This window comes from Schistocerca piceifrons, chromosome 6 (genome assembly GCF_021461385.2).
Source record: "Schistocerca piceifrons isolate TAMUIC-IGC-003096 chromosome 6, iqSchPice1.1, whole genome shotgun sequence".
NCBI classification, from domain to species: Eukaryota; Metazoa; Arthropoda; class Insecta; order Orthoptera; family Acrididae; genus Schistocerca; species Schistocerca piceifrons.
In genome coordinates, this window is record NC_060143.1 from 138513045 (window position 1) to 138531500 (window position 18456).

General features: G+C 40.3%; 1 protein-coding gene across 7 annotated transcripts in view; it reads right to left on the reverse strand.

Moving 5' to 3' along the window:
* The window catches only part of LOC124802531 (dystrobrevin beta), a 604748-nt gene that overhangs the window by 70311 nt on the left and 515981 nt on the right, over window positions 1-18456 (reverse strand). For 6 of the 7 annotated variants that reach the window (XM_047263382.1, XM_047263384.1, XM_047263385.1 and 3 more), the window contains one exon: window positions 7640-7761. In XM_047263382.1, the coding sequence (XP_047119338.1) occupies window positions 7640-7761 (122 nt within the window). The remainder of the gene's footprint in view (window positions 1-7639; window positions 7762-18456) is intronic. The other variant, XM_047263383.1, reaches the window with a different exon arrangement.

Sequence of the window (18456 nt, forward strand, 5' to 3'; positions counted from 1 at the left end):
TGAGCTGCACTCTTGGCACAGATGCGAGACAAATGCAAAAGTAGAAAGTAATAAGAAGGGTAGGAAGGGAGAGACAGGAAAAATGATAAAAATAGTGTGACACAGACAGCTCAATAATGTACAACTGGATGTAGGACATGGTGCTCCAGACCGTATTGAGGACTTCAGAGGCGAAAGCTGCATGGAAGTTGGGCTACAGATCTGTAAGCTGACAAAAGTGAAAATGAGCCATGATACAGGAGTCTAAACCTCCTCCACACAGATTTTTATAGTTGTCTACTCCATTTTAAACCCTGTCCCTCTCACACACTCCCATTTTGCCTGTATTCCTATGCTACATAATCCCCCCCCCCCCCCCCCCCCCCCCATGAACCATGGACCTTGCCATTGGCGGGGAAACTTGCGAGCCTCAGCGATACAGATGGCCGTACCGAAGGTGCAACCTCAATGGAGGGGTATCTGTTGAAAGGCCAGACAAACACGTGGTTCCTGAAGAGGGGCAGCAGCCTTTTCAGTAGTTGCAGGGGCAACAGTCTGGATGATTGACTGATCTGGCCTTGTAACACTAACCAAAAGGGCCTTGCTGTGCTGGTACTGCGAATGGCTGAAAGCAAGGGGAAACTACAACCGTAATTTTTCCCAAGGGCATGCAGCTTTACTGTATGGTTAAATGATGATGGCGTCCCCTTGGGTAAAATATTCCGGAGGTAAAATAGTCCCCCATTCGGATCTCCAGGTGGGGACCACTCAAGGGAATGTCATTATCAGGAGAAAGAAAACTGGCGTTCTACGGATTGGAGTGTGGAATGTCAGATCCCTTAATTGGACAGGTATGTTAGAAAATTTAGAAAGGGAAATGGATAGGTTAAAGTTAGAGATAGTGGGAATTAGTGAAGTTCGGTGGCAGGAAGAACAAGACTTTTGGTCAGGTGAATAAAGGGGGGTGGGGGTGGTGGTGGTGGTGGTGGTTGTTGTTGTTGTTGTTGTTGTTGTTGTGGTGGTGGTGATGGTGATGGTGATGGTGATCTTCAGCCCGGAGACTGGGTTGAGGCAGCTCTCCATGCTACCCTATCCTGTGCAAGCTTCTTCATCTCCCAGTACCTACCACAACCTACATCCTTCTGAATCTGCTTAGTGTATTCATCTCTTAGTCTCTCTATACGATTTTTACCCTCCATGCTGCCCTCCAATACTAAATTGGTGATCCCTTAATGCCTCAGAACATGTCCTACCAACCGATTCCTCCTTCTAGTCAAGTTTTGCCACAAACTTCTCTTCTCCCCAATCCTACTCAATACCTCCTCATTGCTTATGTGATCTACCCATCTAATCTTCAGCATTCTTCCGTAGCACCGCATTTTGAAAGCTTCTATTCTCTTCTTGTCCAAACTATTTATCGTCCACGTTTCACTTCCATACATGGCTACATTCCACACAAATACTTTCAGAAACGACTTCCTGACACTTAAATCTATACTCTATATTAACAAATTTCTCTTCTTCAGAAACGCTTTCCTTGCCATTGCCAGTCTACATTTTATATCCCCTCTACTTTGAGCATCATCAGTTATTTTGCTCCCCAAACAGCAAAACTCATTTACTACTTTAAGCAATTCATTTCCTAATCTAATTACCGCAGCTTCACCCGATTTAATTTGACTACATTCCATTATCCTCATTTTGCTTCTGTTGATGTTCATCTTATTTCCTACTTTTAAGAGACTGTCCATTCTGTTCACCTGCTCTTCCAGGTCCTTTGCTGTTTCTGACAGAATTACAATATCATCGGCGAACCTCAAAGTTTTTATTTCTTCTCCATGGATTTTAATACCTACTCCAAATTTTTCTTTTGTTTCCTTCACTGCTTGCTCAAAATACAGATTGAATAACATTGGGGAGAAGCTACAACCCTGTCTCCCTCCCTTCCCAACCACTGCTTCCCTTTTGTGTCCCTCGACTCTCGTAATTGCCATCTGGTTTCTGTACAAATTGTAAATAGCCTTTTGCTCCCTGCATTTGACCCCTGCCACCTTCAGAATTTGAGAGAGAGTATTCCAGTCAACAATTTCAAAAGCTTTCTTTAAGTCTACAAATGCTAGAAACATAGCTTTGCCTTTCCTTAATCTAGCTTCTAAGATAAGTCGTAGGGTCAGTACTGCCTCACGTGTTCCAATATTTCTATGGAAACCAAACTGATCATCCCCGAGGTCAGCTTCTACTAGTTTTTCCATTCGTCTGTAAAGAATTCACGTTAGTATTTTGCAGCTGTTATTTATTAAACTGATAGTGCGGTAATTTTCACATCTGTCAACACCTGCTTCTTTGGGATCAGAATTATTATATTCTTCTTGAAGTCTGAGGGTATTTTGCCTGTCTCATACATCTTCCTCACCAGATGGTAGAGTTTTGTCAGGGCTGGCTCTCCCAAGGCTGTCAGTAGTTCTAATGGAATTGTATCTACTCCCGGGGCCTTGTTTCGACTCATGTCTTTCAGTGCTCTGTCAAACTCTTCACACAGTATCATATCTCCCATTTCATCTTCATCTACATCCTCTTCCATTTTCATAATATTGTCTTCAAGTACATTGCTCTTGTATAGACCCTCTATATACTCCTTCCACCTTTCTGCTTTCCCTTCTTTGCTTAGAACTGGGTTTCCATCTGAGCCCTTGATATTCATACAAATGTTTCTCTTTTCTCCAAAGGTCTCTTTAATTTTCCCATAGGCAGTATCTATCTTACCCTTGGTGAGATATGCCTCTACATCCTTACATTTGTCCTCTAGCCATCCTTGCTTAGCCATTTTGCACTTACTGTCGATCTCATTTTTGTTCCTTTTTGCTTGCTTCATTATTACGTTTTTATATTTTCTCCTTTCATCAATTAAATTCTATATATCTTCTGTTACCCAGTGATTTATACTAGCCCTTGTCTTTTTACCTACTTGATCCTCTGCTGCCTTCACTACTTCATCCCCCAAAGCTACCCATTCTTCTTCTACTGTATTTCTTTCCCCCATTCCCTTATGCTCTCCCTGAAACTGTGTACAACCTCTGATTTAGTCAGTTTATCCAGGTCCCATCTCCTTAAATTCCCACCTTTTTGCAGTTTCTTCTGTTTTAATCTACAGTTCATAACCAATAGATTGTGGTCAGAGTCCACATCTGCCCCTGGAAATGTCTTACAATTTAAAACCTAGTTCCTAAATCTCTGTCTTACCATTATATAATCTATCTGATACCTTCTAGTATCTCCAGGATTCTTCCATGTATTCGCAGTAGGTATTAAAATCCATGGAGAAGAAATAAAAACGTCGAGGTTCGTCGATGACATTGTAATTCTGTTAGAAACAGTAAAGGACTTGGAAGAGCAGTTGAACGGAATGGACAGTGTTTTGAAAGGAGGATATAAGATGAACATCAACAAAAGCAAAACGAGGATAATGGAATGTAGTCAAATTAAGTCGGGTGATGCTGAGGGAATTAGATTAGGAAATGAGACACTTAAAGTAGTAAAGGAGTTTTGCTATCTGGGGAGCAAAATAACTGATGATGGTCGAAGTACAGAGGATATAAAATGTAGACTGGCAATGGCATGGAAAGCATTTCTGAAGAAGAGAAATTTGTTAATATCGAGTACAGATTTAAGTGTCAGGAAGTCGTTTCTGAAAGTGTTTGTATGGAGCGTAACCACGTATGGAAGTGAAACATGGACGATAACTAGTTTGGACAAGAAGAGAATAGAAGCTTTCGAAATGTGCTGCTACAGAAGAATGCTGAAGATTAGATGGGTAGAGCACATAACTAATGAGGAGGTATTGAATAGAATTGGGGAGAAGAGGAGTTTGTGGCACAACTTGACAAGAAGAAGGGACCGGTTGGTAGGGCATGTTCTGAGGCATCAAGGGATCACAAATTTACCATTGAAAGGCAGTGTGGAGGGTAAAAATCGTAGAGGGAGACCAAGAGATGATTACACTAAGCAGATTCAGAAGGATGTAGGTTGCAGTAGGTACTGGGAGATGAAGAAGCTTGCACAGGATAGAGTAGCATGGAGAGCTGCATCAAACCAGTCTCAGGACTGAAGACCACCACCACCACCACCACCACCACCACCACCACCACCACAACAACAACAACAACAACAACAACATGCTACATAACAACAGCCCTGTCTGTCCCCAAATTCAAATCCTTTTCTCCAACTATCGCACCCTCTCCTTAATTCTTTCCAATCCCGGGAGCGGAAAGACTTACCTTAGGGGGAAAAAAGGACGGGTATACACTCGCGTACACACACACACACATCCATCCACACATATACAGACACAAGCAGACATATTTAAAGACAAAGACAAAGACAAAGACAAATTCACAAACCCAATCATCCAGGCTGCCCAATTGTAGCTGGTTACCAAGCCCCCACAGAACGTATCTCTGCCTACGTAGATCAACACCTGGCCCAAACTCTTTGTCTTTAAATATGTCTGCTTGTGTGTGTGTGTGTGTGTGTGTGTGTGTGTGTGTGTGTGTGTGTGTGTGTGTGTGCGCGTGCGCGCGTGTATACCCGTCCTTTTTTCCCCCTAAGGTAGGTCATTCCGCTCCCGGGATTGGAGTGACTCCTTACCCTCTCCCTTAAAACCCACATCCTTTCGTCTTTCCTGATGAGGCAACAGTTTGCTGCGAAAGCTTGAATTTTGTGTGTATGTTTGTGTGTCTTTCAACCTGCCAGCGCTCTCGTTTGGTAAGTCACATCATCTTTGTTTTTTGATATATATATATCTATATGTATAAAATATATATATAACACACACACACACACACACACACACACACACACACACACACACACACACACACCAAAATAACCACTTGCCTGACCTTTTGCATTGATCACTCCACATTTCTCTGTATGATGAGTGGTCATATTTTCTAATATGATTCTTTGTTTGTCTTCCATTTTTCTTAAACTTTTATATAGCTCTTAACAATTACGATCTCAAAAATCACTGGGGAAAGAACATAATAATAAGAATGATGAAATTATTTCTTATGACAGCTGAAACTGCCCTCTTACAATTAAGTATAATGTCTGTGTCCTACCACTTACCACATAAATACATGGAACAGCAAAACTGAAACACAGATTGAGTATGTTTTTAAACCAATATTCACATGCCAGATAAGTATCAGTATCTCTTTTCTACAATACAGTTCTCTGAAATGTAAGAACTGTGGCAGATCTAATATTTTAAGCAGATGCAAAATATGATCATTCTGTCATGCTACAAAATATAGTGTAAAGCGTAATTCAATAAAAGATGAAAAAAATATAGCAGATTTCACAAAACTTATCCATTGCTGCTCTGACTGTTAGTTCTACCAATGTAACACTACAACTGATACTTAGGAAATTGTGTACCACATATGAGGCAATTTAACCAAAAAGCTGTTCTCATGGGAGTAAAAAGATCTGAAACTGGTTACTAGAAGCATCTGTTTAAAGGAAAGGTGAATAAATGGATGTACATGATGGCATGCTAAAAAACTACATGTAATATCAATTCAAAGGAATATCTGCTACCTACCAAAATGTGAAAAAATGAAAAGTATTCATGGTATATTCCAAACATAAGACAGTGTCAGCTACTTTTCCATCTACATGTAACTACTTACATTTCTAGAAATAGCTAAACCAAGCATTTTAGTTAACTGGAAGAATGTATGTGATATTCCAATATAAAGTTTTAAATCAGGTGGTTTACACCGTGGATCAAGAGCTCAAAATACTATCAGAACTAAAATGATATAATCCACAAACTACTTTGTTCGATAGAGGGAAAATTAATAAACAAACATTCCTGCAAGGTTAAAACTGTGTTTCAGACCAGGGCTTTAACTCAGTTTGCTGCCTTTAATAAGCAGAAAACTTCCAGTTATGTAGCCTGAACTCGTCTCTCAGAGTGGCTCACAGCTTCAGCCCAACACTACCTCTCTCCTCTTCTTCCTCCTATTTCCTCTGAAGCTCTCTTGTTAATCAAGTAGGGCCAGCACCCATGGTGAAAAAAAAGGGTACCATGAAGAAAATGGTTTTATTGCAACATAAGGGAAGTTTTAAAGATGCAAATTGTTTTACATTAGTGGTTTGCAGATCTGAAAATTTCTGAGAGGATAAAACTGCCATCTGTTGCCAAAGTTCAATTACTCGAAATATCCAAGTTTTCCTTAAACTTAACCAGTGGAAATCACTGGAAGCAGTCACTATCAAAATATATCTATGAGTATACATATGAAGTCATTTAAAGTACAATGACTGAACATAACTAGCTGTGCAACACACCTACATTGCAAAGATAATATGGAAATGTAATTGTCCATGAAAGAAACAGCTTATAAAATTGGTTCTCGAGTACTTTATCAGTCTGCGACATTTCCCAGATAGCATTAACAGAAGAGATAAAGAAGACCCTAACAAAAGCATGTTTCAGAACAGATTTGTTTGCTACACCCACAAGTGATTTGGGGATGCTCATCAAAACAGAGTATGAATTCTACAAGAGTAGTAGTGCATGAGTGGTTGGTTTACCACCACAATTTCAAGAACTAGCAATGCAAAAAGATTTAAGAATATATTACATCCCTCTGTACATCACAAAATATCCAAAACAGGAAAATAAGAGAAATTCAAGATACCAAGAGACTTACCAAATATCATTCTCCCCACACAACATGCCAACAGAACAGGAAAACAGAGAAATTTGTCAGTGATAAGTAAAGTACCTAGTGTGACACACTGTATGGCATGGCAGTGTGTGACACACAGATGTGGAGTTTGGAAGCTGGAACAGGGTGAACCACAGGCAAGTTAAGACTTTATGTCGACCCTCAAAGTGTACTCTGGTAACCTGGAGGAACTACGTCCATGAAAGGAAGCGCCTGTGCTTTAACTCTGTGCCTACATCAAATTTTATCATCTCAGAAATTTTCTGCCCACCAAATGTACTAGAAGCAAGAAAGAAATTTTCTTCTTGAAACAAATGAAGTGTCTTTTATTTACCTTCTGCACAGTCACCCCTACTTCATTAAAATGAAAGTAGACAATGTCAGTCACTGCTCTGGAAATAAAATTAACTTATGTACTTCACAGGTCATACAAATGGAAGCAAATGATCTTAAACCTTCCATCACATTTTGATTATTCACATGCCTTTAACAGATTTCAAACTGTGGGTGTCTGGTAAGCTGTTCTTGGAAGTGTGAGGTAGTGCAAACTGAACTTTTAAAGAACTGGTTAAAAAAATACTTTTATTAAATTTACTTATATCTCACATAATGCACTTTGTCAAGCTGAAAATTATCTTCAGTAAGATTTCTCTGAATTAGGTTTTGTAGTTATATGCATAAATATCCAGTGAGACTTTCCAGTTTGTGGCAACATGTAAAAATAATTGGTAATTTTTTTATTTCTTAGATATTTTATTATTGTAAAACTCATCAAAATAGTGCTCTCCACAAATTAAGTTTAAATTTTATATTTCCTTCTTAAATAACATCAACTTCCACATGGTATGAAGAGGAGGGGTAAGTTGGATGGTCATTCATGCAAACTAGCTACTGGACACAACATTGACAAGCAATACCTTAACCTTGCAATCTCGCGCATGATCTCGCGGTTCTTGGCTTCCAGCTGACTGATCAACTCTCTCTGTGCCTGTGATGTATCCAGACTCAAGCTACCTTCTGAAGTTGCTCGTCCTTGTTGCTATGGGAAAAATATTACACACTAATTAATTAAATTTTTATTTTCTCTTCCTATTGATTAGAATTTGTGATTACAAGCAATACAAAGTGCAGCTGCACATAAATAGTAAGCAAATTGGATATCTCTTGTGGTGATGAATCACCTGAAAAAAAATCACAATCAAGCATCAGGTCAGGGCATTCTGGAAAGTAATGTTTCCAAATTTTTTGTGAAAACTCTGAAAGCTTTTTAAATAAAATAGACTTAACATTCTACATCTTTATTCTTCATGTCTACATATTAATTTCTCAACATAGTCACCACATTCCTCCCAACAAGAGACCAATTTGTTGCTACTGTCACTGCAGAATGTTTGAATTTGTTAATGGAGCCACAACCTCACCTCTGCTTGCACTGCTTCACTATCAAACGAGGTCCTCGGAGGTGTTCTTTAAGTTTTAGGAACAGATGAAAATTAGATGTTACCAAGTCAGCATTTACAGAGGATGATTGATGACAGTGGCAGACTGCTGAAGATGTTGCAGCACTTGTGTGTGTTCTGGCATTGTCATGCTGAAGAGATGATGCTTCATGTGTGGACAAACTTCTCAAATTTATTTATTCACTTTTTTATTGCCATTTATTGGCTTTTGGTCCATGCCCATTCAACCACCTCAGTTATGATAAATGATATGATGACATACTGTAGACGATTTTCTCATCAGTTACAATGATACAAATGTAAATATAACACAATACCCAATCCTTGAGAGGAGAAAATCTCCAACCCAGCCAGGAACTCACTGAATCTATGCTTTCAGTGATCTAATGGTCTTGCAGTACCCTGGCGTAGTTATTTTACACACCAGCATGTTACATGTGACGATCCAGATCCCTGTGGCGACAGAAGATTGCAACTTGTTTCAGTGAAGTGGGAAAATTAACTGAGTAATTATGCATAAAATATAATACATCAACTGATTTTGTGAACAAATTAAAAATTTGGAGGCATTACCTTTCAGCAAGCCTTTGTATTTTAAATTTATCACTTTACAATTTTGTGAGAAGGAAAGTTGCTAATCACCATATAGCGGATATGCTGAGTCGAAGATAGGCACAACAGAAAGATTTTCACACTTAAAGCTTTCAGCCAATGACCTTTGTCAACAGTACACACACACACACACACACACACACACACACACACACACACACACACAACTGCAGTCTCAGCCAACTGAAACCACACTGAGTAGCTGCTCCAGTGGATGATGGGTGTGGTGACTGGGTGGGTGGGGGAAAAGAGGAGCCTGGGGCGGGGAGGGTGAGGGATAGTATGGTGGGGATGATGGACAGTGAAGTGCTGTTTGTTGGATGGCAGGCCGGGGAGTAGTGGCGGGGAGGGGGGGGGGGGGGGGGGGAGTAGTGGAAAAGGGGAGAAATAGAAAGAAGAAATACAAAAATAAAAAATAAGACTGGGTGTGGTGGTGGAATGATGGGTGTATAGTGTTGGAACGGAGCAGGGAAGGGGCCTGGATCAGTGAGGACAGTGGCTAACATAGGTTGAGGCCAGGAGGGTTACGGAAATGAAGGATATATTACAGGGAAAGTTCCCACCTGTACAATTCAGAAAAGCTGGTGTTGGTGGGAACGATCCATATGGCACAGGCTGTTAAGCAGTCATTGAAATGAAGGATATCATGTTTGGCAGCGTGTTTAGCAACAGGTTGGTCCACTTTTTTCTTGGTCACAGTTTGTCGGTGGCCATTCATGTGGACAGACAGCTTGTTGGTTGTCATGCCTACATAGAATGCAGCACAGTGGTTGCAGCTTAGCTCGTAGACCACATGACTGGTTTCACAAGTAGCCCTGCCTCTGATGGGATACTTGATGTTGGTGACCAGACTGGAGTAGGTGGTGGTGGGAAAATGTATGAGACAGGTCTTGCACCTAGGTCTGTCACCGGGGTATGATGTAAGGGATTGGGAGCAAGGGTTGTGTAAGGATGGACGAATATATTGTGTACGTTTGGTGGATGGCGGAATACCACTGTGGGAGGGGTGAGAATGAGTGTGGGCAGGGCATTTCTCATTTCAGGGCATGACGAGAGGTAATCGAAACCCTGACGGAGAATATAATTCAGTTGCTCTAGTCCTGGGTGGTGCTGAGTTATGAGGGGAGTGCTCCTCTGTTGCCGGACAGTGGGGCTTTGAGAGGTGGCGGGAGACTGGAAAGATAAGGCCTGTGCTACATTCTATGTAGGTATGACAATCAACAAGCTGTCTCCAGAATGAGATTTTCACTCTGCAGCGGAGTGTGCGCTGATATGAAACTTCCTGGCAGATTAAAACTGTGTGCCCGACCGAGACTCGAACTCAGGACCTTCTGGAAACATTCTGGAAACATCCCCCAGGCTGTGGCTAAGCCATGTCTCCGCAATATCCTTTCTTTCAGGAGTGCTAGTTCTGCAAGTTTCGCAGGAGAGCTTCTGTAAAGTTTGGAAGGTAGGAGACGAGGTACTGGCAGAAGTAAAGCTGTGAGTACCGGGCGTGAGTCGTGCTTCGGTAGCTCAGTTGGTAGAGCACTTGCCCGCGAAAGGCAAAGGTCCCGAGTTCGAGTCTCGGTCGGGCACACAGTTTTAATCTGCCAGGAAGTTTCAACAAGCTGTCTGTCTGCATGAATGGCCACCAACAAAATGTGGCCAAGAAACAAGTGGACCACCCTGTTGCTGAACATGCTGCCAACTACTGCACTGTATTTAATAAGTTATGAAAAAGTCCAGAAGTATGTGCATTATGTCTGAGATTAGCACATCTGATAATAAAGTTAAAACAATTTGGAATATTGTTAAAAGGGAAACAGGGCAACGCAATGGAAAGTCTTTTAACAAGAAGTAAGAAGTACATAACATTTTTAATAATCTTTTTAAATGTTGTAGAGAAAATAGTATCCAGGTATTCATTACAAAATGCAAGGCAGTATATGGAAGAGGCAGTACCTATGCAATCTGATTAATTGAAATTCAACCCACCCCTCCTGTTGAAATTAGAAAAATAATAAATTCACTCATAACTAAAAGGTCACATGGAATTGATCACATTTCCAACAGAGTACTAAAAGCTTGTTCCCAACAAATAAGTAGGTTTCTCAGCCACATACATAGTAGCTCACTGAAACAGGGCATTTCTGCAGACAGACTGAAATATGTTAATGTTAAACCACTGCATAAAAAAGGGGATAGATCTGATGCTAACAAATACCTGCCAATCTCACTTCTGACAGCTTTATCTAAAATTCTTGAAAAAGTAATGTATTTAAGAGTAGCATCAATATAAAAATGAAGTATTAACAAAATGTCAGTTTGGTTTTCAGAAAGAATTTCAACAGAAAATGCTGTATACGGTTTCACTGATCAAATATTAAATGCATTGAATAACCGAACATCACCCATTGGGATATTTTGTGATCTCTCAAAGGCTTTTGATTGTGTGAATCATAAAATTCTTCTCGATAAGCTTAAGTATTGTGGTATGAGTGGGACAGTGCACAAATGACTTAATTCATACTTAACTGGAAGAATGCATAAGTCTGAAATTAACAGTACAGATAGTCTGCAAAAATTAGCAGAGTCCTTAACTGGGGAGGTATCAAGAATGATAGCGTTCAGTCTTGTGTCCCTTATCATTCTTAATATATATTAACGACTTGCCACTCTATATTCAGTAAGATGCAAAGCTAGTTCATTTTGCTGATGATACCAGTAATCACACCCAGTAAGCAAGAATAAGGTGAGGTAATTGTACATAATGTCTTTCAGGAAATTATTACGTGGTTCTCTGCAAATGGTCTTTCACTAAATATTGAGGAAACACAGTTTATACAATTGTATACAGTAAATGGCTTAACACATTTATAAATATAGTCTATGAACAGAAGTGAAACAAGAAATAAGTCTGCATTTATTTATGGTTCAATAACGGTTCTCACGAAAGCAAAGTGCTCATTTAGTTCCTCAACTGGGACAATGAGATCAAGCTGCAGCTTGTACTTTGCCTATACTTAGATCTCACAGATTTTTCCATACAATGTCCGATCTGCCTGTCTTAGATTAATGTATTGGCAAGACTGTGTTCTTATTTCTCTCAGATGGATTGCCTCTGCTCCCTTTCAGCTTGTAATCAATTTGATTTTCAGGAGTACGTGGTTATTTTTGAGTCTGATGCGCAGCATCTCTGAGATTCACGAGCCATTTTAGCTCATTGATAAGTGCAGGTTCCCCTTTCAGGTTTCCAGTCTCTGAGAGAGCATATTTATCATATAGATGAGTTAGTTTGTTAATAAATACATGAAGTTTGTCTTTTATCTCCAGGGATGGACTGTAAGGCATCTCTCAAATTCTTTCTTCTGCCTCCACTGCAAGAACAGATAATACAATGTACATAGAGTCTCTGTATGTTGTCAGTTGCTGCTTATCTCTTTGATATTTTAGGGAGTACATTGTGAAAATGATGATGCAGGCAGATACTACAAGTTCACATCTTTGAGCAGTACAAACTAATCTGTGGATTTTGTTGCAAATCCATGTATGAAAAATGTGGCTGTTTGCTTTGTTACAAGTGGGTGCAAGCAGAAGTAGCATGAAATTTGAAGAAGAAGGTAAGTGCTTAAATTTCACAGTGAAGAGACAAAGAATTAATGTCAATATCACCAGCATTAATTGTATGCTACTATGGTCCTTGTAACACTAACCAAAATGGCTTTGCTGTGCTGGTACTGCGAACGGCTGAAAGCAAGGGGAAACTAAAGCCATAATTTTTCCTGAGGGCATGCAGCTTTACTGTATGGTGAAATGATGGCCTCCTCTTGGGTAAAATATTCCAGAGGTAGAATAGTCCTCCTTTCAGATCTCCGGGCAGGGACTACTAAGGAGAACATCATTATCAGGAGAAAGAAAACTGGCGTTCTATGGATCGGAGCATTGGAATGTCAGATCCCTTAATCAGGAAGGTAGGTTAGAAAATTTAAAAAGGGAAATGGATAGGTTAAAGTTAGATATAGTGGGAATTAGTGAATTTCAGTGGCAGGAGGAACAAGACTTCTGGTCAGGTGAATAAAGGGTCATAAATACAAAATCAAATAGGGTTATTCAAATAGTGAAAGGAGACAAAAATTTAATAGTCATGGGTGACTGGAATTCGACAGTAGGAAAAGGAAGAGAATGAATCGTAGTAGGTGAATATGGAATGGGGTTAAGAAATGAAAGAGGAAGCCACCTGGTAGAATTTTGCACAGAGCATAACTTAATCATAGTTAACACTTGATTCAAGAATCATGAAAGAAGGCTGTATACATGGAAGAGGCCTGGAAATACTGGAAGGTTATAGATAGATTATCTAATGGTAAGACAGAGATTTAGGAACCAGGTTTTAAATTGTAAGACATTTCCAGGGGCAGATGTGGACCCTGACCACAAACTATTGGTTATGAACTGTAGATTAAAACTGAAGAAACTGTAAAAAGGTGGAAATTAAATGAGATGGGACCTGGATACACCAACAGAACAAAAGGTTGTAGAGTGTTTTGGGGAGAGAACTAGGGAAGGATTGAAAGGAATGGGGGAAAGAAATACAGTAGAAGAAGAATGCGCAGCTTTGAGGATGAAATAGTGAAGGCAGCAGAGGATCAAGTAGGTAAAAAGACAAGGGCTAGTATAAATCACTGGGTAACAGAAGATATATAGAATTTAATTGATGAAAGGAGAAAATATAAAAACGTAATAATGAAGCAAGCAAAAAGGAACAAAAATGAGATCGACAGTAAGTGCAAAATGGCTAAGCAAGGATGGCTAGAGGTCAAATGTAAGGATGTAGAGGCATATCTCACCAAGGGTAAGATAGATACTGCCTATGGGAAAATTAAAGAGACCTTTGGAGAAAAGAGAAACATTTGTATGAATATCAAGGGCTCAAATGGAAACCCAGTTCTAAGCAAACATGGGAAAGCAGAAAGGTGGAAAGAGTATATAGAGGGTCTGTACAAGGGCGATGTACTTGAAGACAATCTTATGGAAATGGAAGAGGATGTAGATGAAGATGAAATGGGAGATATGATACTGTGTGAAGAGTTTGACAGAGCACTGAAAGACATGAGTCGAAACAAGGCCCCAGGAGTAGATACAATTCCATTAGAACTACTTACAGCCTTGGGAGAGCCAGCCCTGACAAAACGCTACCATCTGGTGAGCAAGATGTACGAGACAGGAAAAATACCCTCAGACTTCGAGAAGAATATAATAATTCCAATCCCAAAGAAAGCAAGTGTTGACAGATGTGAAAATTACCAAACTATGAGTTTAATAAGTCACAGATGCAAAATACTAACACTAATTCTTCATAGACGAATACAAAAACTGGTAGAGGCCGACCTTGGGGAATATCAGTTTGGATTCCGCAGAAATGTTGTAACACGTGAAGCAATACTGACCCTATGGCTTATCTTAGAAAATAGATTAAGGAAAGGCAAAGCTACGTGTATAGACAATGTCGACTGGAATACTCTCTTTCAAATACTGAAGGTGGCAGGGGTAAAATACAGGGAGCAAAAGGCTATTTACAATATGTACAGAAACCAGATGGCAGTTACAAGAGTCGAGGGGCATGAAAAGGAAGCAATGGTTGGGAAGGGAGTGAGACAGGGATGTAGCCTATCCCTGACATTATTCAATCTGTAAATCTGCAAGCAGTAAAGGAAACAAGAGGAAAATTTGGAGTAGGACTTAAAATCCATGGAGAAGAAATAAAAACTTTGAGGTTTTGCCGATGACATTGTAATCCTGTCGGAGACAGCAAAGGACATGGAAGAGCAGCTGAACAGAATGGATAGTGTGTTGAAAGGAGGATATAAGATGAACACCAACAAAAGCAAAACGGGGATAATGGAATGTAGTCGAATTAAATCGGGTCATGCTATGGGAATTAGATTAGGAAATGAGACGTTTAAAGTAGTAAAGAAGTTTTGTTATTTGGGGAGCAAACTAAGTGACGATGCTCGAAGTAGAGAGGATATAAAATGTAGACTGGCAATGGCAAGGAAAGCATTTCTGAAGAAGAGAAATTTGTTAATATAGAGCATAGATTTAAGTGTCAGGAAGTCGTTTCTGAAAGTATTTGTATGGAGTGTAGCCATGTATGGAAGTGAAACGTGGACAATAAATAGTTTGGACAGGAAGAGAATAGAAGCTTTTGAAATGTGGTGGTACAGAAGACTGCTGAAGATTAGATGGGTAGATCACATAACTAAGGAAGAGGTATCGAATAGAATTGGGGAGGAGTTTGTGGCACAACTTGACAAGAAGAATGGATCAGTTGGTAGGACATATTGTGAGGCATCAAGGGATCACCACTTTAGTATTGGACGGCAGCATGGAGGGTAAAAATCGTAGAGGGAGACCAAGAGATGAATACACTAAGCAGATTCAGAAGGATGTAGGTTGCAGTAGGTACTGGGAGATGAAGAAGTTTGCACAGGATAGAGTAGCATGGAGAGCTGCATCAAACTAGCATGTTGATTCGAATCTCGAAAGGGCAGTTTGGAAATAGGCCATCCTGCCTACTTCCAGAGGGCCAAGGGATTTGATAGCTACAAACATGTATTCAACTTATTTGTCTTCTTACTGTTGGATGTCTGTATCGTGGTCGTAAGTATGCTGTTTCTCCATCACTTCTGTGGTGTCTTATGACAATGCGGCCTACATTTACAGAGACAGATATCCAGTAGAAGTATACATGTATGCAATGTTGAAATATATGGCAAAGTTTAATGAGATTAGTTGGAAGTGACTGAACATTACATGTGCAACAGGGAGTAGTGTGTGTGTGTGTGTGTGTGTGTGTGTGTGTGTGTGTGTGTGTGTGTGTGTGTGTGTGTGTGTGTAGTTGTACAAAGCACAAGGATATTGCTGGCAGATATGATGCCTAGCTGTGGCTGAATGCCCAGCTGCCCAGCACGAGGAATGCACTGAAAGGATGTGGGAGACAGAAGTAGGAGAGAAGAGAGGAGCAGGTAGGAATGGAAGGGCAATGGTGCGACCAAGGTCAGCTGTGGAAAGTAGAGGCAGGAAAATAAGTCTCAATAAGAACAAAAATAATGTACATACATAAAAGTAACATAAGCAAATTAATAAGAATGGCAACAGGAAGTATTATTAATGTTGGTTATGACAATGACAATTAACACCAAAGATATGATACAGTTGCTAAATAGTGTATGGAAGTATGACTAAATTAACATACTAATTGCTAATGCAAATAAAAAGTAATGATATGAGACATGAAATCAGTTAATCAATAAATACTTAAGTACATTGTGGCCAACTATGTTACACTACTGGCCATTAAAATTGCTACAGCACGAAGATGATGTGCTACAGACGCGACATTTAATCGACAGGAAGAAGATTCTGTGATACGCAAATGATTAGCTTTTCAGAGCATTCACACAAGGTTGGCGCCGGTGGCAACACCTACAAAGTTTCCAACTGATTTCTCATACACAAAAAGCAGTTGACCGGTGTTACCTGGTGAAATGTTGTTGTGATGCCTCGTGTAAGGAGGAGAAAAGTGTACCATCATGTTTCCGAGTTTCATAAAGGTCGGATTGTAGCCTATCGCGATTGCGGTTTATCGTATCGCGACATTGCTGCTCGCGTTGGTCGAGATCCAATGACTGTTAGCAGAATATGGAATCGGTGGGTTCAGGAGGGTAATACGGAATGCCGTGCTGGATCGCAACGGCCTCATATCACTAGCAGCCGAGATGACAGGCATCTTATCCGCATGGCTGTAACAGATCGTGCACCCACGTCTCAATCCCTGAGTCAACAGATGGGGACGTTTGCAAGACAACAACCATCTGCACGAACAGTTCGACGACGTTTGCAGCAGCATGGACTATCAGCTCGGAGACAATGACTGCAGTTACCCTTGACGCTGCATCACGGACAGGAGCACCTGCGATGGTGTACTCAATGGTGAACCTGGGTGCACGAATGGCAAAACGTCATTTTTTCAGAGGAATCCAGGTTCTGTTTACAGCACCATGATGGTCGCATCCGTGTTTGGCAACATCGCGGTGAACGCACATTGGAAGCGCGTATTCATCATCGCCATACTGGCGTATCACCCGGCGTGATGGTATGGGGTGCCACTGGTTACATGTCTCTGTCACCTGATGTTCGCATTGACGGTACTTTGAACAATGGACGTTACATTTCAGATGTGTTACGGCCCGTGGCTCTACCCTTCATTCGATCCCTGTGAAACCCTACATTTCAGCAGGATAATGCACGACCGCATGTTGCAGGTCCTGTACGGGCCTTTCTGGATACAATGATCGATTGCTGCCCTGGCCAGCACATTCTCCAGATCTCTCACCAACTGAAAACGTCTGGTCAATGGTGGCCGAGCAACTGCCTCATCACAATACGCCAGTCACTACTCTTGATGAACTGTGGTATCATGCTGAAGCTGCATGGGCAGCTGTACCTGTACACGCCATCCTAGCTCTGTTTGACTCAATGCCCAGGCATATCAAGACCGTTATTACGGCCAGAGGTGGTTGTTCTGGGTACTGATTTCTCAGGATCTATGCACCCAAATTGCGTGAAAATATAATCACATGTCAGTTCTAGTATAATATATCTGTCCAGTGAATACCCGTTTATCATCTGCATTTCTTCTTGGCGTAGCAATTTTAATGGACAGTAGCGTATAAAGTAACAATACAGAGACACTAGTAGAACCAGTAGCTGCATGAGTTGACAAGTTCTTAGCTCCTAAAGTCTAGGTTTTCAAGTTAATTTGCACTGCTAACTGATTATTTCTCTGTCTTTTATCCCTGCCAAGATCCTGCCATTACTTGCCCACATGATGCCTAGCACAAATTTGGATATCACACTGCTCAAAAACTTTAATCTTCCAAAAGTTAGATCCTCGCATATTGTCAAACTTGTCTTTGCAGGTTTCCCCTTTACTATGAAGGTTTCAGACCTTTTCCTATATGATATAAAGTTCCTAACTGAGTCTAGGTTTTGCAGATCACAATGACCTACATTCCACTCTATAAATTATGCTTATAAAATTCATTGCATGTACATTTATTGTCATTTTAATTTTTTTTCTATTTAAAAGGTCTATCTTAAGAGAAATATTTTAATTTTTTCCAATATAATTTGTAGTGCTGCACGATAATATGTCAACCACACCACCTTCATCTAGAAGAAATTTCAGCAATATAGGGTACCATTTTACCAAAATGAAAAAAAAAGGAAAGTGCCATTACTGTCAGCAAATAGTTTCCTCATCTTCTGGGTCCTGGCCAAACCTGAGGATGCATCTCAAATTGAATCATTCAGCAGTGCCTCTGGAATGGTGTGGGTCAGGAAGCTGATCGAGATTGCCATCGGTTGATGAAAAAACTTGAGAAATCATTTCTCATGAACCATTTTCACTGATACCTACTTCCTTCTCAAATGAAGGAATCTCCTGCACACACAAAGTCAAATTGAATCTCAAACTATTTCCAGCCCATCACTTAATTAGGAAGCTGCAACCACCCCATTTGTTATGATTGGACTTCTATTAATAATTACATTTTTTTGTTTAATTTTTCCGTTTTAAATCTAGCTATCCACAATTTTTGATCCACTGGCTGCAATGG